The sequence below is a fragment of the Lemur catta genome, chromosome 11 (assembly GCF_020740605.2).
Source record: "Lemur catta isolate mLemCat1 chromosome 11, mLemCat1.pri, whole genome shotgun sequence".
NCBI lineage: Eukaryota > Metazoa > Chordata > Mammalia > Primates > Lemuridae > Lemur > Lemur catta.
The window spans coordinates 28661554-28679147 of record NC_059138.1 but is presented as its reverse complement, the minus strand read 5'-3'; the positions used below and the strand labels follow the sequence as shown (position 1 = coordinate 28679147).

The window sequence follows — 17594 nt, the reverse complement described above, 5'->3', positions numbered from 1 at the left end:
TTCCTTCTGAGCCACAACAAAAGGGCCCTGTATACTTAAAGGTAAAGAGTCATTCCTCCCACTTCTGTAATTTATATTACATTCAATCACCACAGAAGCCAAATTGCTTTTTTGTTTTTCATTTTACATCCAATGCTAATGCATAATGCCGGTTGCAGTAATGCGTGACCAGCTCTAAGAACTCTGTGTAGGCTCAGCTGTTTCCACTGAGTTGAGCTGAGGAGTCAGCTTTAGCAAAGACATTAGTCATGTGGTAAATAATGGTGCTCTTATTCTTCCTTGAGTTTCAAGAATTGTTCTTTATACCGTACATGACATTAAATAAATATCAAATATTTACACACCCTAACATTCCTGCTAGTGAACAGTTTCTTAAAAGAGAAATAGGGCATCACTGTTGTCATTGATAGTTTAAGGTATATTTTTTGCTGCACAGTCAGTCTGAATGTACCACATTGGCCAAGCCATGTAACCTCCCAGGGCCTTGGCTGTTACATTTGTAAACTGGGGAAAAGGACTTACCTGACCTCCAAGGACCTTTCAGCTTTAGAGACGAGTCTGTGGAAAGTTCAGTTTATAAAACAGAACTAGGCACCCACTGGCACCCTTGGAAGCAAGAGGGTGCCAGACACTATTTGTAATACAGGAATGGAATGTCTGATTAATTGTATAAAATTGAATTCTAACCAAACCAGTTTGTTCAGTTAATTTCTTTTTTAAATTAGAAGAGTACTTATTTCATTACCTTATGCTACACAATAAATTATAAACAAAAGATCTACAGAATTTCTGAATGGTATCAAATCTACCACACCTAAAACTTTTGGACATCTAATTTCAACAAACAGATTTCTTCATAATTTTAAAAATATATCTATTTTAACTAAAATTGTATGTATTAACATACATTTGATAGGTATTTGATATAAATTATTAGACTATAGTATTATGAGTAAAGGTTAGGCAAACCATTTCCCAATTATAAAGAAGGACCCAAGTTTTAGTGGGTTGTTAGTATAATTCCTTTAAATACTGTGATACTTATAAGCATTTGGGCCACATTTTAGTAGAACTATACATGGTGTGTGTGTACATGTGTATGTATATATATACACATATATATGTGTGCATATATATATATGTATATTTATGTTTCCCTTCTGGGCCAAAGAATCCCCAGTAGGTTATAGTAGCTATTCTTTCAGAAGGAAGAAAAATAACATGTGCTGAACTGCAACTTTGATATTTTTATTTTTTACTTTTTATTTTTACATTGGTTCATTCATTCAGGCAACATTTATTGAACATACATTATGGACAAAGCTTATGCTAATGACAAGGCATAGAGCAAAGTTATGGTCTAGTAGGATAGATGGACATTAAAAACAAAATGCTTACAGATGTATATATAATCTTAATATTCACTATAAGCTATGAAAGTACAGTATAAGAGTTATAAGACCATATATTGAGAGACCTTATTTGGTATTAGGGATCAGGAAAGATACTCATGACAAAGTGACATTTAATTTGAACCTGAAGGATGCAGTTGGCCACAGGGAGGATGTAGGGGATGAAATTCCCAGGCAGAGAGAATCCAATGTGTGGAGAAGCTGAGGAAGTGAAAGAAAGCAAGTGTGGCTGCCGTGAGAAAGGGAAGGGAGTGGAGCAGGACACTAAGGGAGCCAGAGATGTAGAAGGGCAGAATCATGGAAGGTCTTGGAGGCCATCTTGGAAATGTTACATTTTTCCCTGAGTATAGTGGAAAGCCTTTGAAGGTTTTGTAAAAGGTTAATGAAATGATCCAATTTATGCCTATGGTGAATTGCTTTGGTTGCTAAATGAGAATGGAAGGGAAAGGAAGCAAGAATGAAAGAAATCAAGTAGGAGGCTCTGGCAGTGGTCCAGAGGGGATAATTCATAGGACTGATGATTAATTTTATTTGGGAAGATCAGGGAGAAAGATAAGTCATGGACAATTCCCAAGTATCCGGACTGAAGAAATGAAGGTGTCATATACTGACATGAGGAAGCCTAGAGGTAGAAGAAATTTAAGAAGAAAGGTGGCATGTCCCTATTTAACAGAACATGGAGAATCAAAGAGGCTGGGTTCCCGTTTGTAGACACACCTTCCAGGGCAGAAGTGCATTACTGTGATGTTTTTGCAAGCAGCACTGCCTTTCAAAACTCTGTGTCTGCTTTGATGCCAAAACATCTTTGACTTCCACTCACAGTCCTCCAGAATACTGGTATTATTCCATTTGGCCAAAATAAACATTTTTATTTGTGTGCTTCCTTTGGATATGTAAGTCTCCTTGGAAGTTACAAAGAGGCTGTAGCCCATATGAAACCCTTCGACTCGGGTCCTGCATAGGAGGAGGAAGCTGACCTCTCTGGGAACCGAGCCTGTGGCCAGAGGGATAGATCCCAGTGTTTAATGAAGAATATGCTGCCACGTGCTGATGGGCTTTTTATGCGTTCGCCAGGCTGGTCCTGCCCAGCCTTTAATCCTCCCTGGGCTCCAAACAGGGAGAAAAAAACTGGTCCACAAAGGACTTGAGATATTTTGCTGTGGTGGTGAGGAGCACAGGTTTGGAGACAAATACTCCTGGGTTTGAATTCCAATTCCTACTGTTCACTGGCTAAGTGACCTTGGATAAGTCACTTAACTTCTTAGCCTTCTCTCTCGGTCTAAGGCAATTTGTGAAAACTATGGCTTTAGGAAATTTAGTTTTTAATTCCCCTTAGTGGATGTTATTAACTGAAGGCAAAAGGGAAAAAAGCAAAGAAAAAATTATTCTAAATGTTAACTTCAAAAATCTTTTTTCAGTTCACCCATATGCACAAAGAGAGAACTAAATATATGATTACTATTGCATTAGCATTTCACAATGAAAGAGCAGTTTTCTTTCAAAACATTTTTTAATCATATAGGTAGACCTAACTAGACAGTGATGTGGCAAATAGAGTGTCTCAGGGTGATAGCTGTGCCAGGCTCATTGCAGAGAATTAGATTGTCATTTTGTCACCTCACCAGGATCAGTCTCATCTGCCTCTCTTCTGTAACAGGCCTTCAGTTAAACAAATATTTTATTCCTGCTCTTTTGTTGATTTCTAAGTTGTGGCTCTCTTCTGTGCCTGTCTGATCACATAAGTAGAGGTGTGCCTTGGTTTATAGATGAGATAAATGTGTGTGTGAAAAAGTGTAAGTTAAAGCAATTTCAAAATCCCTTAAGAATCTAGATACAGCAAAGAAACCCAAGGAAAATATATTAACAAAACAGGTATTTGTTGTAGCAAGTTAATTATAACTCATAAACTTATATTTTTAACTTTTAAATTTTATATTATCTTTGCCTATAATAAACAATATTACTAGGAATAAAAAATTTAATTTTCCACAATTTACCATGATCTCAATTTTATTCTAAAGATACTGGGATTAGAAAAATGTTCACAAGGGGCTTCAAATATTGCTATGATATTTTGTTTCTTAAAAACACATAAAGCAAATATGATAAAATATTAAAATTTAAGAAAACTGTATGGTAAGTATATGAGTGTTTGTTATAGTATTTTAAAATATTTTTTCTACTAGAAATATTTTACAGTACAATAAGGGAAAAATAAATGTTTAGGTTATTCACATTTTCTTCTTTTCTTTATTGCTATAGAAAGTGTTCATCTTTTCTGGAACATTTAGAAAAAATTTGGATCCCTATGAACAGTGGAGTGATCAAGAAATATGGAAAGTTGCAGATGAGGTAAGGATGCTAACTGAAATAATTTTGAAAAAGGTAGCTCATACATACATGATTGTCATAACAGATCATTTTACACACTTTGTGTCTGTGCATATATGTGTGTGTGCACAATGTTAAAATGGAGTACCCTAATATACCTGGAGTACTACCACTTTTAATTGGACCTCTCTCTCCTCAGTGGTAAGGCTCTACTATTAGGCTCTGTCTTGGTCCATTCAGACTGCTATGACAAAATATAGATTGGGTGGCTTATAAACAATAGTAATTTATTTCTTTCAATTCTGGAAGCCACAAAGTCCAAGATCAAGGTGCCAGTAGATTTGGTCCTGGTTCATAGATGGCACCTTCTTGCTGTGTCCTCAAATAGTGAAGGGCAAGACCTTCCTGGGATCTCTTTTATAATAGCACTAATCCCATTTCGTGAGGGCTTCGTACTCACGACCTAATTACCTCCCAAAGATCCCATCTCCTAATACTGTCACTTTGGGTGTTAGAATTTCAACATATAAATTTTAGGAGGCACAAACATTTAGACCATAACATTTCCCTCCTGTCTGCCCAAATTCATGCCCTTATTACATGCAAAATACATTTATTCTATCCCAATGGCCCCCAAAATCTTAACTTATTCCAGCATTAACTTAAAAGTATAAAGTCCCAAGTCTCATCTAAATATCTAAGTCAGATAGGGTCTGTAAATCAGAGACTTAAAATATGATTCATCTTTAGGCAAATTGCTCTCTGGCTGTGAACCCAGGAAATCAAACATGTGTGCTTCCAAACTAAAATGGTAAGACAGGCACAGGAAAGACATTCCCATTGCAGAAGAGAAATAGAAAAGAAGAATGGAGTGACAGGTCCCTAGCAAGTCCAAAACCTTAAGGCTTGAGAATAATCTTCTTTGCTCTGCCCTCCATGCCCAGTGGGTTGGGGGTCCTGCCTTCCGGACATACTGGTATGGAGGCCCTCCCCCCATGGATTTGGGCACCTTACCCCTGCAGTGTCTCTGTGCTTCAGTCCTGTATATGTGGCTCCCCCAGGCTAGAATTGCATGCCCAGTGATTCTACTGCTCTGGGATCACAGGGGCAGCCCCACCTCCAAGGCTCCACTGGGCATCACCCTAGTGGGGGCTCTCTGTGGTGCCCCATCCCTATGGTGGTTCTCTGCATGGGCCCTGTGACTCTATGGGGAATCCTTTGAAATTTAGGTGGGGACAGCTCTGCCTCCACAGCTTTGTTGGGTGTAGTGCACATACACTGGGGACCACCAGAGCTGCACCTGGGGTGGCAGAGACGCATGGCAATAGAGTATGAAGAGCAAAGTCTGAGCCCCTCCTTTGGAATCTTCCTGTCCCCCAGTCCCTTGCACTCTGGATCTGTGATGGGAGAGGCTGCCCAGAAGATCTTCAAAATGGCTTTGGGGTCATTCTTCCATTGTTTTGTACTATAGGTCCTGGCTTCCGTTTATATGGATGGCTAATTTTCCCATTGTCTTGATGAATAGCTTGTAGCCTCTGTTGAGATGGCTGGTCCACCTAATTTCGTTATGAAATTTGGCTGCACCCTTTGTGTTATCTCCTGATCAGGCCTTCTCAGTTTTTTACAACATGGAGAGGCTGAGAATTTTTCAAATTTTTAAGTTCTGCTTTTATTTTGGATCAACAATTCCATCTTTAAGTCATTTCTCATCTCACCTTTTACTATAAGCAGTCAAAAGGAACCAAGTTGCTCCTTCAATATTTTTACATAAATGTTTCCTCAGCCAAATACCCAATGTCATTGCTCACAAGTTCTACCTTCCACAAAACACTAGGACATGAACACAATTCAACCAAGTTCTTTGCCACTTTATAATAAGAGTGGCCTTTCCTCCATTGTCCAGTAACATGTTCCTCATTTCCATCCAGGAACTCATCAGAATGGCTTTTACCATCCATATTTCTAGCAATATTCTGCTCAGGACCACTTAGGTATTGTCTGAGAAGATTGTAGCTTTCTCTCCAGCTCTCCCCCTCTCCTCCTGAGCCCTCATCAGAATAACCTTTAACAGTCCATTCATGGCAATGTAGGCTTTTTCTAGCATGCACCTCAAAACTATTACAGTCCCTACCCAGTTCCAAAGCTGCTTCCACATTTTTGGGTATTGTTACAGCAGCACCCAACTCCCAGTACCAATTTTCTGTCTTAGTCTGTTCAGGCTACTACAACAAAATGCCATAGACTGGGTGGCTTATAAACAACAGAAATTTATTTCTCACAGTTATGGAGGCTGGGAAGTTCAAGATCAAGGTACTGGCAGATTTCTTGTCTGATGAAGGCCTGCTTCCTCATAGTTGCCTGTGTTTTCCTTGTGTTCTTACATGGTATAAGGGGCAAGTTATTTCTCTGGGGTCTCTTTTATAAGGACACTAATCCAAATCATGGGTTTAGAATGGAGCCCTCATGACCTAACTCACCTCCCAAAGGTCCCACCTCCTAATACCATCACCTTAGCAGTTAGGATTTCAACATATGAATTGGGGGGGGGGGGACACACAAGTATTTAATCTATAGCAGATTCCATAGATAGCACTATTTTGGCCATCCCTAACCGATTTGCATCAATGAAACATGAATTAGGAGAGTCCCAAGCAACTCTAGTATACTGCAGTTGTCCCTGATATAAGGAATCACCTCTGCATAGCTTCTCCTCTATTCCGTACCTGGATTCTGACGCTTTCCCAGCTCAAGGTAGAAGCTTTGGTTTGCATGATATGCTTCTCTGGGAAGCATAGGTTTAGTACATAAGGATGATGCTCATTCTAGAGCACATACAAATTACTATAATCATCTTTGGAAGTCACCAGGAGTCATCTGCCAGTGAGGGATCTGGCTGAGGGTGCTGCCAGGCAAAATGCCACATGACCTAGATGAGACAGACGCCATCCTTTGAAGCCATTAGGACACCATATAGGAAATATAGGGATTAAAGTGGAATCAAAATTCCTAAATAATACTCTATGTTTATCCAACTGGTAGTTCATTATAATTAAAGGCTTTATACAGAGGAATTTGGTGGGAGGAGAGATGGAGTGAAATCTTGCTCCTCTTAACAGAACATCCTTGCTGTAAACTTAAAATTTTTGAAATAGAGGTACTATTTGAAAGAAAAATGGAACATAAATTCTTCTATGTTGTTAAACCTGAGGTTTAAGTCCTAAGCTCTGGATGGTGGCAGAATAGAATCATGGGAACTAAGAATGTTGAGACTCAAAAGTCTCCTTAGGGAACAACTTTATTCCTTTTATTCCACTATTTCCTGCACTTTTGGTCCTTGTAGCGCAATTTCTGTTTATCCCAAATGTTATTCTCTCTCTGCTTCCCTCCAAAGTGGACCTTGCCAGGAGCTTTGAAATGCCTGTGAGTGTTAAACACTTACCTGCTGAGTGCTCAACCTTAACATGCCCCTAATAAAATGTACTTAGATTAACCGTTTTCATTATCAAAGTTTCCTTATTACCCAACAAACACAGGGGTTTTAAAGAAAACATTAACTAAATTGCAAGTGACACATTTTAAGATCTTTGATGTGACTTCAGAGAATGAACTATAGGAACACAATGCAACGGGAGATAAACTTGGGAAGGAAGACATTAGCCTTTATAAAATCTGCAAGTCTTGCCAAGTCACAATAAAAGTATGGGAAAGCAGGATCATAAAAATAATCTAAAATTTTAGAACATGTGGTTATGATTTTAAATACCAATATAATGCAAAAATTTTACCTGTTCAGATTTTATTTGTCCAGATCATATTTAGGTATATCTTTTTGCTGATCTCCTTTTTAATAATTTGCTGTTCACAAGAAAAGGTGATGATGCTTTCCTAACTTTAATGTCATGAGTTCTTTAAGTAGTAGTGCTAAGTTTTTGTTGAAGAGGCCTGAAAATAGCACACAAGCAAACAAGCAAGCAACAGCCTAGAGAAGCAGAAAAGGCATTTGGGTTTAAAAGTTACAAGGCCTAGTCTTTAGTACTATATGGTCGATCACATAATTTATCCAAACAGGACGTTTTCAGGTATGTCACAGTCTAAACTGGACAGGACACTAGGATAAAAGGTATAAATCAGGACTGTTCAGGGCCAACCAGGATGTCTGTCATCTCACTTAGTCCTCTCTGTGACCTTGGTGTGACTGGTGTGTCTAGAGGGAAGTGAACTGAGTAATGACAGATAGCCAAACACCTGAATCTTATCCCAGTGGTACCTCTTGCATAATTCCCCATTCTCCCCGATGGAAATCGGCAATATACACAATGACAAAGCCAGGCCAAGAAACACTTTACTCATAGCTTGGACTTGGCGCCAAACTGCAACGTGGAAACCTATCCTTGCTGATCTGGACTGCATTTTACGAAACCATGCGGAGTCACGCTTAGTTACTAGTTTGAAGGCTTAGAATCAAAGGTGGCCCAAACAGCCACCTTTCCCTTTATACCCTAGGTCCACGCCTTTGTCTTGGCACTCTGTGCCTTATCATTCCATGGACAAATCTAAAGCAAGTCCAAGGGAGGGAAAGAGACTTTCTAAGACCTAGAACTTAAATGGTTTAATTTCCCCATCCCAAAGCAACTCATGGCCAGGTGGCTTCTCTCCAGGACCAGTGCCAGACTGATTTTACCACCTCTGTAGACCAAAGAGAATCTCAAAAGAGACTGGATTTCAAGGAAAAAATATATAACCCTAGCATCATGGCCCAATAAATTGGTAAGGTTGTTGTAGCTTTGTAGGTTTATATGTAAAATGGGCCCAGCCAAAGTGCCTGGCAAATATAGGTAATAAGTAAGAATTATTTATCATCATGTTTCTGTCTGGTCTTCACGTGGCCAATGTTTAAAGGTTGTTTGACAGAATCCTAATTCTTGTCTCGCTTTACTTAGTCTTCCTGGGGAATTTAATGTATCCTCTTGGCTTTAATTATCTGCCCACTCCCAGAGCTTCCTATCTGATCTCTCAGCATATGAAGAGCACCATATGTCAATAAGTGAGTTTCTTACCTGCCCCCCACACACCTGTCCTATGTTCCTAATTCCCACCAATGGCATCACCACCCTCCAGTTTCCCAAAGCCAAGGCCTGAGACTCATCCTTGACCCTCAGTTTCCTTCACCAGTCCTCACATATCAAACCCCTGCAAGTGTCTAGAATATATTCATTTTTCTTCATTCCCACCTGACACCACTAGTAAACTCTTACACAACTTTTTGAAATAGGTTCCTGGCTGGTTTCCCTCATTGGCTCCCTATAGTTCATTCTGTTCTTTGCAGCTCTGGTGATCTTTCTAAACCTCACATCTGACCATTTGTTTCTTCCCTTCCTGTGGCTGCTTATTGCCTGCTTGACAAAGTCCACACTGCTTAAGGTGGCTTACAGGATCCTTCCTGATTCGGTCCTTATCTGCCTATCTAAACTCACTCCCATCTCCCCCACTGCCTGTGCTTCAGCTACACGGAATGTCTTTGGTTTTTCTAAAGCACTCTGTTGTCCAGAGGCTTTTTGGCATGCTGTTCTCTGTACCTGGCAGACTCTCCCTTTGCTGCCTGCTCCTACCCATCATTCCTGCCTCTCCTTACATATCACTGCTTCTCAGAAACCTGCCCTGACACTCCAGGGTTAAGGGAGAAGCCTTACTTGGTGTAGACTTTAACTCCACTCCTTTCATAGCATTGCTCACACTGGCTAGAGGTTTACCTCTTAACTTGTCCATGCCCCTCACTGAATTGGAAGTTCCTTGAGGGCAGGGATCATGTCCTATTCACTGTAGGATTTCCAGTGCCTAGAACAGTGTTGGGCACATAGATGATGTTCTATGTCAATAAATGTTGATTGAGTGAATAAAGGATTCTTTCATTTCCTGTGTAATATATCATGAAAACAGCCTTGTGATTGACAAACAGCAGGTACCACCATCCCCATTTTAGTAATGAGGATCCTGAGCCTTGAGAAGTCCATGGGCCAGGGCTGGGATTACCGGCGGATGCAGGAACGGAGTTGCATCCCTGACTTCCGGTTCACAGGCTACTTTAGCCCAGTAAGCTGTCTGAGCATTGTCCGTAATCTAAGTACCACGTCTGTTGGTTTTAGAATGAAGGCTTTCTTGGTAATTGTTTGCTTTTTAGAATACTTACAGAATAGTTTCCGTCTGTACACATTGATAGTCAGGTAAGTCATTTTAGAGAGCAAGCTAAAGAGCAGAAATAGTGGCCTTTTAAGTTGAAATTTGCCCTGAAAAACCTGCAGAGTAGCAAAACCAATATCAAAAGGAGTTGACAGCATGTATTTTTATAACTGCCACTAATGGACTATTCAGGCAAACCACTATTCACTCTTCTGATTTTTTCCATGTTTCCTTGTCACAAGAGCAAACTCTTGCTCCATAATGACATTCCAGAGTACAGCAATAGCAAAAGTCAACATTTTGAATAAAATGCCTGGTCCTTTACAGACTAGATATTTTAGATATTTAGATATTTTCTTAGTTTGATATGTTACAAAAAAAAATTTATTCTTTCTTCACAGTAATTTGGGAAGTACCTACAATTTATTAGCTCAATAGCATGACGCTGGCAATTCTCTTGTCCTAAAGTTCTTTATATCCACACACTGTTGATATGTTTCTTTCTTTATTTTTAATGCTAATGTCCAAACATTTTTATTTTTAATCTATTGCAAAATGAATTATTATGATAGTATTAATATTATATTGGGAATATATATGTGTGTGTGTATATATATTTTTTAAAGGATTCAGCTGCTAATGATCAGTAAAATAGATGATCTGTATAGCAATTTCCATTTCAGTCTTTTTTCCTCCCAAAGTGCTTACCTCTTTGAACAGTAACTTCCCACTAATTATTTTTCTCATCTGGACTATAATTTCCTTCAAGGCAAAGCCTGGTGTCATTCATCTTTGAATCCCTGGGTCTCTCATAATACCTAGAATTTAATAAACTCTCAGTAAGAGTCTATTGAAGGAACATATGACTAAGCAGTCATTTATATTCAAATGATCAGTAAACAAATTTAAGCCACTCTTATCAGCATATACAGTTGGTAACAATACCTTTGTATATCTTTTTCCAAAACAATTGCTAGTCTGTCTTGCTTCCCGTAGTCTCTCCAAAGCCTATTACAATGTCTGGCAGAAGATAGGTACTTAATAACTTTGTTAAATATTCACTGACTTCAAAATTTAAAGTTATATTAACTTATATTGACTTTTCTCTAGTGAATATGATTCTAAAAGGTATTTTTTACTGTGCTTCATAGTGAATAAAACAAGGGATAGGAATGTTGCAAAATACCTTCCCAATACCTGATCGTCTGTCATTCATTTTTGAAATTCTGTTCCCTAAATATTGACAGTGTTTAATTATTTACTACTAATAAAGCATTTCATCTGGGAAAAAGCACACTTTGCTCAGTTCTTTACCACAGGAAAGTGCAAAATATAACACAGTAAAGTAGCTTTCATAGTATGGCCTTAAAAAATTAGTGTTTGATTGGTATGATTCTGAAAGAAGAATATTGCATTCTTACCAAAATCTCAGTCCTGTTACTCTGGGCATGATTTAATTTCATAGCATTGTACTACTCCCTACTAACTTACTTCCCAAGCAACTTGGGAAGGGAAAATCTTACAAACTTTACTGTGACACTATGACAGCATTTCAGTGACTGAGCCTGTGTCCTTGGGGTTTCCCAGGTTCCAACAATGCTAATCGTTACCGTGTATTAGGTGCTTACTATGTGCCATACTCTGTGGCAGCCTGTGTTTACGAATTATCTCAGTAATCCTCCTAACAACTTTTGAGATCAATACTATTATTGTCTCCATATTTTACATGTGAGGTAAATAAGACTTAAAATAGCACATCGTGAGCAAATGAGCAGAAGTGTGCAAATTCAAAGCCAGCTCTGTTTGACTTCAGAGCTCCAGTCTTAGCCAGTGCTTTTTTTGATGGTTAATTTGGCTTTAAAAAAAACTTCCAGTGCTGCTCATAAACAGTAAAATACTGACATCCCTATCAGTGCTGGGGAACTTCTAATTTTATAATTTGCCTTTGGGGGGATTTTATAGAGTCGTGAGGATGCACAGATGAAGTGGTATGTTTTAGATCACACTCTATAATGACAGAGCTGAAACCAGCACTCATTCATCCTTACGCTTTGATTCCTTTATCATTCATCAAAACTCTGCTTTGTTTGGCCACCAGGTGATGAAAAAATAAATGAATGTGTTGAGGCTGACAGCATTAGTAGTAGGGACACAGAGCTGAAGAGCGTGTCTTTACCCCCAAGAAGTTTAACAGGGAAACTTGCACAAATACTGCTATCACTAGATGCCCTAAGGGGTGATCAAGGATAGTCAGGAGGATACTCCAGGCTGAGCAATGAATGGCACAAACTTGAGAACGTCAAGGTGCTTAGGGAACTACGAGCTGTTTGGTACTGCTGGGAATCAGAGTAGCGGGGGCTGCATTCTGGATGCCTGATATACCAGGTGAGAGAGCTTAGATTTTATTCCATCAGGAGGAGAACTACCACAGGATTTAAAACAGAGAAATGATATGGTCACACCTGCATTTTAGGAAGATCCCTAGGAGGTGGATTGGCAATTTGACCAATTGAGATTGGTAGGATAATGCCTAAGAGTTGAAGATAACCTGGACTGGGGTCACTGTAATTTTTATTGGTGTTTACAGTCAGTTTTTATGAATTCAGGAGATGAGTAGTGATTTGCCATAGGTAATTTTAAAAACCTCCCCAGCTGATTCTTTTATGCTCTTTCATCCTCTGTTAGGACACAGCAGAGGATAGGCGGTAGTGTGAAGAATGTTGCATACCTCCGTGCTCTGTGCTGCATTCTGTCTTCTACTGTCCACATAGGGTGCTATAATGAAGGGAATAACTGCATTCTATACATACTATCTTTTCCAGCATGCATTCAATTGTGTTGTAATTATTTATGTACATCTTTATAAACCCTGAGCCTTGCAGGAGCCCTGTGCCATTTATCATTTCCTGAATGCCTATTGGGATGCCTGTTACATAATAGGCATTCATTGAAAATTTCCTGAATGTATGAAGTACAGAGATGGAACAAGTCATAGATGGATCCTTTAGAGCTGCCAAGATTATAAATAGACTTTTGCTCAATCTAATTCAAATAGTGGGAGCTGGAGGAGGGGTGGTATGAAAAATTTAGAACTCCTTTGTTTATTTTTAGAATGCCAACCTCTTGAGTGTTTTTAACCCTCTGGTATCTGAACTACTCTCTCTAACCACAGTATTTTCCCTCTTTCTTTTCTGCAGGTTGGACTCAGATCTGTGATAGAACAGTTTCCTGGGAAGCTTGATTTTGTCCTTGTGGATGGAGGCTATGTCCTAAGCCATGGCCACAAGCAGTTGATGTGCTTGGCCAGATCTGTCCTCAGTAAGGCAAAGATCTTGCTGCTTGACGAACCCAGTGCTCATTTGGATCCGATGTGAGTTTCAGAAATCTTGTTATTTAATAGCATAGTGGGAGCAGAATTATTGAGACCTGCTTCTTAATGACACACATTCCTGTTAGGCTGGCATGTCTGCAAGTGGGGGACTCGATAGGAAATAACTGCCCACTAGAAATGTCACTATTTGACATGAGCCCAAATGCTTATTTCCTTGAATAATTCCTTGAATTTCCTTGTGTTCTCTTATAGTTTGGAATTTCACACAAATTCTTCCCCCAAGTCAACACATGATGAAATATTTAGATACATGGGCATAATCTGATTCTTACGATGTTTCTTTATATTCCATTTATACCATAAACTAGCACAAAATAAAGAACTGGTGGTGATTCTGTATAATGAAAAGTATACTTATTTATGAAGTTTTCTTCAAAATATCTGTCCTATTTATTTATAAAGAATTGACTCCATGGTTGGAAAGTTGCTTGTGGCTAACTATATATCAATATTATGTTAAAAGTATTTAAAGAATGAAGTAATGTTAAAGAACTAAATTAATAGAGCAATAGGTATGTTATCAAGGGTTAAGTCAGATTATTCATGTTTTGTGATGTTATGTGTGTTTTTTTCTCTCTTTTATAGAACATACCAAATAATTAGAAGAGCTCTAAAACAAGCATTTGCTGATTGCACAGTGATCCTCTGTGAACACAGGATAGAAGCGATGCTGGAGTGTCAGCAATTTTTGGTGAGTCTTTGTAAATTTACTCAAGATCTCATTTCCCTTGTAATTCTTGATAACAGTCTCACCTGTGATAGTTCCTTCAAATAGCAGCAGTATACAAGTTCTTCCTTAAAGCATGTGTCATACAACCATCTACTTTACTATAGCTTTAAAATAGCTGCACAAGTTTTTCACTTTTATCTATACTAGGTGAGGTAACTCACTCTTATCTGAGTAACTAGGTGAGGTTAAGATTCAGTAAATCTAAAATGGTAGCATATCACTAAGATCCATTAACAAATAGGATATCTATACTTTTTGAGCCCTTTATTTGGGGACCAAGTCATAAAAAATACTATTTTTAAAAAAGTCCCTCTGATTCTTTCGCTAGCGTAATCTCCCTTGGAAGGGGTCCAGGCCAGCCCAGGCTGTCCTACACTCTGATTTATGGTTTTAATGTGGTAGTTAAGAAGTTCCTTTTTTCTAGTCATTATTTGAAGCTCAGGTTAGTGCCTTTCTCAACCGCCTTCTAACTGGGATTTCAAAACTGTCACAGATTCCTTCAGGTAATGTTTACGAATTCCCTCTGGTTTAGTCACAAGGAAGTTTGGAGGATGATGTATCACATCATTTCTGTTAAGGCTTTTGAGCCTCCTGGAGGTAAATGCTTTCCTTACTGAAGGATTGTAATCACCATAATTATTACTAAGCTTGAAGTGACAAATTAGGAGGCAGACTCCCAACCTCTTGCCCTGCCATGGGTAAGTTCAGGAGGTTGGGTAAAGCCCTGTGTCCTCTGGCCCTGGGTTTGTGCAACCTCAGCATGTACAAGAGCCACGTTAAACTCAGGCACACCCTGACCAGCTGGGAATTAACTAAGCTTCAGATCCACTGTTGAAGAGGTTCAACTCTGACAGTGCTGTGGACTTACACTCATTTTTAAGGTAATATATAAGGAGTCTAACATGAATTATTCTTGTTTTCAAAGTACCCTCGGTTCCTCTAAGGTTCCCTAAAGAAGCATGTTGCCCAGTACTATACTAATTAAAAAAAAAATCTTCCAGCCACTAGGTAGAAAAGTACTGCTAATTTCACAGATGGTAGAACCTCCTTAAAGAAAGAGGACACAGCAGTTAAATGGGGTAGATGAGATTGTTCAAAATGCAAGGCCCTGGACACTGTGCGTTCTTTTGGCTTGTATTTTCCTTCAGGCCTATGCCAGTTTCTGTCCCTGCTCTGGTGTGACCTGCCTTCTGTTCCAGATCTCGCTAACAGCCTCTTCCCTAGGTCATAGAGGAGAACAAAGTGCGGCAGTATGATTCCATCCAGAAACTGCTGAGCGAGAAGAGCCTCTTCCGGCAGGCCATCAGCCCCTCGGACAGGATGAAGCTCTTCCCCCGCCGGAACTCAAGCAAGCAGAAGTCTCGGCCCCCCATCACCGCTCTGAAAGAGGAGACAGAAGAAGAGGTGCAGGAAACCAGGCTTTAGAGAGCGGTGCAAATGTTTGCGTGGGACATGCGCTCATGGAGTCAGAGAAGGAAACAGTTGCCTCTGCCTCAGAAAACAAGGATGAATAATGTTTATATATAAAAAAAAAAAGGAAACATTTTGGTAAGAAGAATTGAGGACATTGAAGACGTTCATATGGGTCTGGATAGAGGGCTTCCTTGGCAACGGCTGAATTAATGTGAAAGGTACTTCAAGTCCTTGAAGATTTACCACTCTGTTTTGCAAATCAGATTTTCCTAAAAACCTTTGCCCTTTGGTAGTAGTTGGAAAGGCAGCTATAAATGTCAATCAGCTTAGTACAGTTTATTGTTTAGTGAAACTTGTTAGTTTGTAGTATTGGAGAAGAACTGAAATCGTACACTTAGAGTTATGATTAAATAATGATAACTGGGCACTTTAGTGTAAAATTTATATAAATTTATATCCCTTTTTCTCTCCTCTCCCAAAGATATTTAGGAATACAGCTATATTGTCTGCTAAGCATTCTCACTGTCTCATTTCCAAGCAAGTATTAGAATACTGCAGAAATCACAAGACAGCCATCAAAATATACTCCATTCAACATCTAGTGATCAGTGAGGAAAGAGAAGTTCCAGATCGTAGAAATCAGAGTTAGTACCATCCAACTCTACCAAAAATCTGAATAATTCAGATAATCAGAATACACCCCGTACCTGGGAAAAAGGCTGTTACAGTCTCAGGTTGAGGACAGGATAGCTTCTTTGATGTGGAAGGTGACACGCTTTTCCCCAGCCTCCAGAAAGTAACAGGCTTGTAAGACCCCTGATTGCAGGATGGCTGGAAAAGTGTGTTGGTGCAAACTGGCGCAGGAAAATCCCTCTTGCCACAGAAACTCCAGGTAGAGGGTGTGCAGGTAGATAGGCCCTGGGTGCTGTGAGAGATGCACATGAAATCCGAGCATCTAGCATAGGATTTTGGTCGTATGCTTTCAGGCTAGCTATAAGTGCTTCATACTGTCTACACTGAGTGGGGAGAGAATGGGAGACACCCCGAGAAAGAGCCAATCATGAATTAGTTTTATATGCTTCTGTTTTATAATTTTGTGATGCAAAAAATTTTCTCTAGGAAATATTTATTTTAATAATGTTTCAAACTCATATAAAAATTCTGTATTTTAAGAATGATTATACTATGAATTATATTTGTATAAAAGAATTTTTATATTTGAAATGTTGACTTTTTATGGTACTAGCTATTTTTATGATATATTATGTTAAAACTGGGGGGACAAAGTTAGGGTGATGTTGACGAGGGGCCATGAATCACGTTTATGCCGTGGAGAGAAGCATTGGGGCTGATGCAGATGTTGCACACACCTGTATGATTCTCCGCCAACACCCACGTTCCCTCTTACATGCGTTCTGAAGAAGATGGTACCACAAGCCCGATGGCTCCCCTCAAGGCCACACTGCCTTCCCAACTCCAAACTAACCCTTAAAAAGATTGCATTATATTTATTACTGCAAGAAAATATCACGTGTCAATAAAATCTGTATATTTGTTTGAAACAGCTGTTTCAGATGTGTTAATCAGTCAAGTCTCTTCAATCTCTTACTTCGGCTTCATGGAACACAAAACACGAGTCTTTCTTTTAGATATCACCTCTTTGAGAATCCCACTTGAATTAGGACACAAATTTTAAAGTTATCTTTTTAAACTGTGGTAAAATATATAGAACATAAAATTTGCTATTTTAAGTATAGTTCAGTGGTATCACGTACATTGATGTTGTGCAACCATTATCACCGTTCACCAACAGCACGTTTTCATCTTGCAAAACGAAAACTCTTTACGCAGTAGACGGTAACTGCCCATGTCCCCCTCCCTTAGCGGCCACCATTCAGCTTTCTGTCTCTATGATTTTGACTACTCCAAGTACCTCATACCAGTGGAATCATACAGATTTTGTCTTTTTGTGATTGGCTTATTTCACTTAGTGTAATGTCTTCCAGGCTCATCTATGTTGTAGTCTGCATCAGCATTTTCTTCCTTTTTAAGGCTGAATAATGTTCATTGTCCTCAGCCAATAGGTTCCAAGATCCCCCTGGTGGATGACTGAAACCTCGGTTAATGCTGAATCCTATAT

At 39.1% G+C, this 17594-nt stretch overlaps 1 protein-coding gene across 1 annotated transcript in view; it reads left to right on the top strand.

The window, feature by feature from the left end:
- CFTR (CF transmembrane conductance regulator) overlaps positions 1-16608 on the top strand; it is a 142698-nt gene extending 126090 nt beyond the window's left edge. The window contains exons 24-27 of the mRNA XM_045564145.1: positions 3675-3764; positions 13118-13290; positions 13897-14002; positions 15266-16608. Of these exons, the coding sequence (XP_045420101.1) occupies positions 3675-3764; positions 13118-13290; positions 13897-14002; positions 15266-15466 (570 nt within the window). The 3' untranslated portion in view covers positions 15467-16608. The remainder of the gene's footprint in view (positions 1-3674; positions 3765-13117; positions 13291-13896; positions 14003-15265) is intronic.
- The last annotated feature ends 986 nt before the right edge of the window (positions 16609-17594 follow it).